The 8,369-nt window shown below is 43.1% G+C and overlaps 1 protein-coding gene across 1 annotated transcript in view; it reads right to left on the bottom strand.

Moving 5' to 3' along the window:
• Positions 1-1,865: 1,865 nt before the first annotated feature.
• CTBP1 (C-terminal binding protein 1) overlaps positions 1,866-8,369 on the bottom strand; it is an 857,630-nt gene continuing 851,126 nt past the window's right edge. Inside the window, exon 9 of the mRNA XM_086964238.1 lies at positions 1,866-5,786. Within this exon, the coding sequence (XP_086820364.1) occupies positions 5,729-5,786 (58 nt within the window). The 3' untranslated portion in view covers positions 1,866-5,728. The remainder of the gene's footprint in view (positions 5,787-8,369) is intronic.

Raw genomic sequence — 8,369 nt, 5'->3', positions numbered from 1 at the left:
GATGGGATGGGAAAGTGCAATAAAAATGATGCAATTCAATAAACTGCAACACTAGAATGGAACATTGCATGAGGTAGACCTTTTAAAGCTTAAAATTAATTTCATGAAATCACTTTACCGCTTATGCGCAGAAATCCTTCGACCCAATTTTGGATGTTGCTAAAAACCTGTTTGGTTGCTATCTACATTTTCAGGCTTTGACTAAGCACAGATCACCCAATGACATTCCTGATAAAAAAAATGCTGATTCTTTAGAGCAGTTCAACTCATATGGAAACTGTACGTCCTCAAGTACTAGCAGTTCTCAAAGGTCAGCCATTGAAAGGGAGGCTGTTGTGCCTTGCCTGTTTTCCATGTAGACGTTAAGTGGTACTTGGAAGAGTGAGTATGGATGAAAAAATGTGATGCTGTAATGAAACAATTGAGTGTGAGTGGCCCTAGCTAGCCTGGGAGTCACAGTTGGAGGAAGGGCATAATAGAGTCCACTTGCAACATAATTTGAGTGTGAATAATATTATACAGTACAGGTAAATTAATAGGTTTTTGATCAAATGCCATAAATCACATCACCCAGATATAACTCAGGTTCCCTTGGTTATCATCGTGATGAGTTACTTGAGGCGCTGATCAGTGTGCAGGGTGAATACGAATATGGCCTTGAGAGAAAGATGGGGTTCATATAGTTGAGCCAGGTTTGAATTAGTTGTTGCTTTAGTTCTTGTGCAATTGAAGATCTGGTAGAGGAGTAGGCAGTGTTTGAGTCTTTGGATGTCCGGAGCAGAGGAGACTTTCAAGCAGAGTAGTGTGTTGCCAGTGTATTGGTGAATTTTGATGCTGTAATATCAGCCTGTACATAGGGTCAATGATCACAAGCAGCAATAAAAGTTTGTATAACAGCAGCTGTGGCTGCTACTTAACAGGGTGGCAGGTAGGGGACAATGACAAAATAAAAACCGCTTACCTACAGGCCGGCAGCCGCCTCTTGGTCCTCTTGGTCGTCAACTCCTAGAAGCAGGAAGCACACAGGCTCCCCTAGCCAATCATGACGCCGCTGTCACCAGCAGAACAGCAGCCTAATGATTGGTATGAGCGTTGTGGTTTGCCACTCAGACAGGGACTGGAAGCCTCTGCATGTTTTTACTGAGGCTGTGCAATACAGCCAGGTGGAGAACTTGCTAAGTGCCCATGATTGTTTGGCCGGCCCAAGATGACCAGTCAAAACGTCATGCACACTATGGGGCAGATTACGAGTTTGGCAGTGCCTGAGTGGGCACCGTCCGCCAGATTACGAGTTTCCTCATATCTGGCAGGCATTTTTTGGTTGTGCCTCTGAAAATGGGCACCGAAATGGGAACGCCAAAAACAGTTCCTGCACAGCATGGACTCTTAAGTCCATGTGGTGCAGGAACTGGGGTATATGCATATAGGGGGGCACATGTTGTGCCCCCCTGCATGCATCCCCATGCAAATGGGCAACAAGGGGCACTATAGGGACCCCTTTGTTTCAAGACCGCCAGCCTTTTCATTGAGGAAAGACATCCATGACACCGCTGGTGGTCCTGAAATGCGTAATATGCCTGGTGCTGCCGCAGAGGCACCACCAGAATATTACTGAGCCTTGTGCCACTGGCTGTTCCCTGGGGATTGCGGTGGTGCAATGACGGTCCGATCGCCAAAGTTGTAATTGTCAGACCGCCGGTGCGGCAGTGGCTGGACCGCCACCCCGTGTTCCTGTGAGTCTGATGGTCCTCGGACCGCCAGACTCGCCATTAGGCCCTTAGAGAGTGTCCGCTACTGCTCCCCCAGCTCTGGCGAGCCCCGCCCCACCCGCACCTAAGCCAGCACGGAAAAATAAAATAATTACATTGTGTTATTATCCTTTTATTTTTCATTTTTGTACTGCTCACAGAGCAGTGGAGGAGCCGCCGCTGTGTATGCAGATGCATCTGAATACTGGCAGGTAGGCTGCATTGCAGTGGAATTAAAAACAAGATGTGTTTCAGGCTGTTGTTGAACTTTGATTTGCACCCACTTTAGCGTTATCACCTTCTAGGAAATTGCACAATCTGGCAGCTTTGGACAGGAGGGAAATGTTAATGTTAAATGTAAAAAATAAGGTAATAAGTTCACATTGCAACTCATGTTTTGTATATAACTCCTTAACTGTTGCAAAAACACATCTAAGTCTGGGCGCAAGTGCTATTTGTGCAGAGGTGTTTTTGCATCCGCTAAACTTTCGATAGACATTGGTGCAGAGAGAGTAGTTTCGCATTAGTAATTGTTACAATGTGTCTCATTTGCTGTAAATATTCTTTTTTTTATAAACGGCTGCAAAAACACAAAGCCTTGGACTTAAAAAATGCAAATCGCTTGGTTTGCACTCATTCGAAAAGTACAGAACATAACGTCGAAAAATCAATGTTAACTGCAGTTACATTTGGCAGGCTATCTTTCACATTGGCTCAAACAGTTCCTAGGCCCCTGGCGTAATTATCACGTGTGGGCGGTTTTAACGAGAAAGCTGTAATTTAGGGTGGAAAGCCAGAGGAAAGACGACTTTCTGTCCTCGCTGCAATGTAATTCTTGGACAGTAAATTAATTGGAATTTACAGAGCAACTCTTTCAGAAAAAAGACATGGTTTATGTTTTAACATTCTCAGCCTGACATGGAAATAATAAGTCTGCAAATTAACTGAAGGGAAAACCATGTGAATGGAAACACGGACACTAAAGTGATCATACCCGATATGTAGTGATCTTGCTACTGCCAGACATGAATATATTTACACTAGTGCAATTGTACATTGTGAACGTTTTGCTAAAATGCAATTTTTTTAAAATTCCAACAGCACGATTTTATTACATTGTTTACTTCACAGGGAAATTATTCTTCTCTGTGGAGAAACAACTACTCGAGCAATTTTCGGTGTGTTCCATCCCCCTCACACCTGGGAAACCTTAAAGGATATGGTATAACGGTTAGATCTGCTGACGTTTGAGTTGGCGATGCAGGTTCGAATCTCGGCGTCCACTCAACATCTTGTGATTCTGGGCAATTCGCTTAAGCTCCCCCTGCCTACCAAGAATGAATGTGGCCTTCTGTAAGGTAACTGTTGCTCGAGTTCGCGATATATAAAAACTGAAACACAAAAAGCTATTTGCTCTTGGATTTAGCAGGAGTGAATCTCTGGTTGGAAAAGGGTGTGAGAATACTCTTAAATCTATTTGGTTTCCCAAACTTTACAGGGCAACATCCAACTTGGAATTCGCGCTCCTCACCTGTAGGGTGTGATATTAATGTTATAAGTTATGTATCAAAGAGAACTAGCTACTTATGACACTGGATGTAGGAGGTCGTAATTCGCCACCATCACATCACCCTGCCTTGTTTTTAACCGCGGACAGGAGCCCATTTATTAAAATTGAATTTAGTCCTCGGGCACTGGGACCCCTGTCAAGCCGTTTTAATCTCACTTCACCATTCTCACTACACTGCACTCTCAGTAAGATACCTGCTCCGCTGTAATCAGGCGTCAAAGCACACCCGGGACACATTAGGTGTCACTGGGTGGGCCTGATGATGAAGCATGCCACCAACCAGGTTGGTGGGTGAGGGCTTCATAAAGACACCCAACCGGTGCCACTGGACATGACCTTTCAGAGTTCAATATACAAGTCATAAGTAGCTAGTTTTCTTTGATACATATAAATACCCCTGGGGACTCGGACTAGCTATCTGGTCCTCTCTCTCCCTCTTGATACGTCATTAATGTTATAAGCACACCGGGGGATATTATTATGTCTAGGTAAAAGTATTTAGGTAAATGATTACTTTTGATAATAGCTTGCACCTGTAAATGCCTGAAAATCAGATTTTCATTACAAATAGTTTTGTGACCGGAGCCTTTGAGCTTTTCCTCACTTTGCTGCTTGTATGCAGCCAAAGTATTGACACATTCCACAAAAACTGCTATGAAGAAAAACAACGAAGTTGTTTTCAAATCAGAACAAGGCAATAGAACAAACTTCTCGACGTGCTAGATAAGATAACTGCAATGTAAGGGCTTTGTCCTTCTTTGTTGTCTTCAACGATGAAATGCAAAGGTAAAACCAATGAAAGGAGGCTGTACTTAGGTGTTATCTCCTCACTCCTCCTTCGTCCCAGTCCTTAGGTTAATGAGGAGAATCCTCCTCGACCAGGCCCTACCTGATCCAGCTAGCATAAGTCCTTTCCTCCATCATGCTCTCACCTCACAAGGGGATTATAAAGCCACAAAACTCCCTGTTTTTAGGCCTGTCCCTGCAGCCACTGCTTTGTGGGGCCGACTGAGCAAAGGCGACTGGCCTGGCTTGTTTTGGTAAATGTCTGCTGTTTGCTTTTTTTTTTAGCCTGTTGACTTGTAAGAATATTCCTATCACCTTGCTGTGTCCTGATTTTTTGGGGAAGGTAAGGCTTATTCCTCTTGTGGCTCTTGCTTTTTGGCATCTCTCTACCTAAAGTGGTGTCCTTTGTTTGGTAACCTCCTTCAGGCTCCCTTATCTGATAAGATTTATGCTTCCTGATCTATTTTTATGCTCCTTCCACATATAGTTTTTTCCTTGTAGGATAGATGGTCTCATCATGGGTACATGAGCTCATCCAGGGTTTGTAGCTTCTGTTTCGCTTCTAGAGTACTGAGTATGGTGAACCTTGGATGGGATCCTTTTTATTGTCTCCAGTGATGCTGTCACACATGTTGATCCTTGTGACAGGACACTGTATGCCCCTAGAGTGTTGTCTTGGTCATTTTGGAGCCATTTCATTTGAGGGTCTTCTTTGTCAATGGCTGGTTGGTGCATTCTTTTTCTTTTCCTCTTGAGGACATTTCAGTCCTGATTCCTACCTGTCCATGTTGTGGTGGGTATGGTATGTTTCTGTTCTATCTGACCTTTAGAAATTCTGTCATTTAGTTAGTTGAGCATGTGGAACTAGTCATGCTGTTCGACTCCCTCTCTTGCGAGATGTGAGCGTTTAATGGTCTCCGGTGGGATTATTGCTGTGCATGTGGCCCTTTCTCAATGCTATGTGTCTTCCGCACTTGAGGTGTTACTTCTGGTGATATCTTGAGGTGCCAGTGGGTTACCTGCAGTTGGTTATGGATAGGGCCATGAGTTTTCCACTTTGTTACTTCCTCACGTAATGTAAGGACTGGGACACGGAAAGCTGAGGCCGTAATGTGTCAATTAGCAACCAGGAATCTCTGTTACCCTTCCTCGATCTAGTATTTATGACCTTCCCTCACTGTCCTGACATCCTTGGTTTCCAAAACTTGGGGAAGTTCCATGATCATCTCATCCTTCACTGTCCCTCCTCAAGTGAAGGATGGAGGAGGAGTTTGGAGGAGGGTCTAGGAAAGTTTTTTGTTTTGTTCAGCTGGGTCAGGTTGTTCCTGAGGGAGGTGGACTCACCTCACTAATATGGACGAGGAAGAGCAATTAGAGTATTGAAGATTACCACTAAGTAATCAGTGCATTCGTGTCTGCCCTTGCCTCATTAGTAATTCCTCTTGTATTTTAACCCAGAGGAAAAACCACAAACACATAGCAAATCCTGGCACAGTGGACAGAGCTGTGGTCACAATCACATTAGAACATATGGCTAAGACAAGTGGAGCAAAGTTCAGACTATAAGGTCAATATGATCCCAATTGTCTTCAGTGTAGCAAATGTTGATTTACGATGATTTGGATCAAGGCGCCCAGTAGTACAAATGTTCGCCACCAGCAGGGACAGGAGGGCAAAAAAATCTGTAAGAGGCAGAAAAGGAAATATGTGACAAATGTAAAATGGGCTAAGGCATTTCACATATTGGTGTACACTCAATCATGGCAAGTCAGCAAATTTAATACAGTAAACTCTTTTGTAAGAAGGCAGGTAAGACAAGAGGGACAAAATAGTTTTATTAATTTATGTTATTGATTAAATATACTATATGAAGACACATAAAATACATGTTAAAGTAAGAAGGATACTGAAGACAGTAATATTAGTACTTAAAAACGAAAACTGTGTCCTCCAAGATAGGCCCATGTCAACTGAAATAATGCCCTCAGGTGACTTCAATAAGAATCTGCTTGGGTGCTAGCAAGACGATGAGTGTTTACCCACTCAGAATGCATATTGGTCAATTACGGCACAAAACTCAAAATTTCGCTTTCAAATACTACAAAAAGGGCAGAGAGCTCATAAAGGAGCTAGAGTTGCTTAGTTTAAGAGCAATCAATGGCTGTTTCCCGACTGACAAGCCTCCATTCTCTACATTCCATAACCACAAAAAACAACTTTTTAATAGACTTCATTGTGCCCTCTGCACCCCTTATCCATCCTGTCATCAGTTTTTCCATAATATCCAGGGAAAAAAGCGACCACCTACCACAGGAACTGTAGTTTACCATTATCCCTGTTAACCACCCCTCAGACAAAGTAATACATGGTAGTATTCATGCAATAAACATTAAAAAACTAAAATTGACATTTCATGGATTCTCCGAGTCAGCAAAAGTTCATTCCTGGCTCATTTATCTGAGCCAAAGGCCACCTACAGCACATGAGACCATTTCACTATGTAATACGTTGTCCAATGCACAACTTCTGGAAGAAGTGTTAATAACCAACACAGAGCAACAAGGACGAACACTCAGAGAAAACTAAAAGAATTAAAGCGTTCCACAAACCAAGCCCTCCAGGCTTATCAAAAAACTTCAAGCAACCATTCCATGAAAGTTAAAATGAAAAAGCAAGGTCCGCCTACAGGAAATGCAAATGGGAATTAAAAATAGAGACTAACAATGAACTTTGTTCCAGACTTCTACATGATTTAAAAACCAACAATCATGAGAAATTGTGGAAAACAGTGAGCAACCTAAATTATCCCTTAAAGACTAAAACAACAGTCAACATCCAAGAAGAGCGCTGGTTCGAGTATTTCTCAAAGCACTTCGGCCAATCTGAGAGCAGGCTGCATCTGAGCAAGACTGCAGCTTATTAGTCAATGGCATCACAAAAGTTTCAAAAGATTCCCAGTGTAATACAGGCTTTCAGTCCTCTAAAATTTTATACAGCAACAATTGAACACCAGATTTCAACAAACCACTGCGATGGAGCTCCTGGCCTAAATGGCCTTCCATCTGCCATTTTCAAAAAGAACAAATATTTCTGGGCAAATAACTTAGAGTTAGTCTTTGAGAGCATTACCACTCTTAACGTCATCTCCTCTTTGGACATGCTCAACTATTTCTCGGATTTACAAAGGTGGAAACGGCCCTGAGTCTGCAAATTTCTGACTTATATCACTCCTAGACGTTGAGCTAAAATACTTCGCTGGCTGGTTTATTGAGGAGCTACCATCCTGGACTGCCAAAAGGTGTTTGATTCCCTTTAACCAAACAAGGTTTGCAAAAGGCATGGGAACTATATTAAATTTACTGGCTCAATAGCATAGGATAGGATGGTATTTGTAAAGCACACTATACCCGAAGTTGTTAAGGCGCTGGGTGACAAAAGCAAAGAAAGAAGCGCAAACAGCTGATTAAGAGGAGAATAGCCATGTTTTCAGAAGTTTCCTGAAGACCGAAAGATAGCCTGCGTTGGCGATGGAAGGCGGCAGTGTGTTCCAAAGCTTGGCGGTGGTAACCGAGAAGTAGCGGCCACCCTATCTGGAAAAGCGAAATCTGGACGAGACCAGTTTTTCTGTGTGGATGATCTCAAGGTCCTCCCTGGAGTATACCATTGATACAAGGATTTAAGTTGGGGCGAACCTTTTCTTATGCATGGCCTTGTATACCATGCTCAAGACCTTGAAGGAGATAAGCTTCCTGATAGGGAGCCAGTGTAAGGTACAGATCCCCTCTCTGGGGGACTGATGTTAAGGAATGTTTAGAATCAGTCTTGCTGCTGCGTTCTGTGCCACCTGGAGCTTATTCAGTGATACTGCATTGATATTAAGGTAAAGGGCGTAGCAGTAGTCAAGACCGGAGGTAATCAGTGCAATGATGGTGGGCCGATGTAGTTCAGAAGGAATAAACTGAAGCACCTTTCTAAGAGTTCTTAGAATGTACTAACAGGTGCTGACTATGTGGCTGACTCGGACATCAAAGGTCAAGCCCTCCTCAAAAATAACCACCAGATTTTTTGCTGTCCTTACCGGAACTGGAAGGGGCCTGCATTCTGCAGGCCACCAAGCGTTAGACCAGATGGAATTCTGTAAGTGACATACTAGCACCTCGATCTTGTCTGCAATGATCTTTAATGAGTGGCCCATCATCCAGTGGACTAACTTTGTTTACTTATGCTGATGATTCCCAAAAGCGGTAAAAAAGGGGGTGGTGATG

The sequence above is a fragment of the Lissotriton vulgaris genome, chromosome 3_2, assembly GCF_964263255.1.
Source record: "Lissotriton vulgaris chromosome 3_2, aLisVul1.2, whole genome shotgun sequence".
NCBI classification, from domain to species: domain Eukaryota; kingdom Metazoa; phylum Chordata; class Amphibia; order Caudata; family Salamandridae; genus Lissotriton; species Lissotriton vulgaris.
The sequence above is the reverse complement of the archived record's forward strand: the minus strand, read 5'-3'. Positions and strand labels throughout refer to the sequence as shown.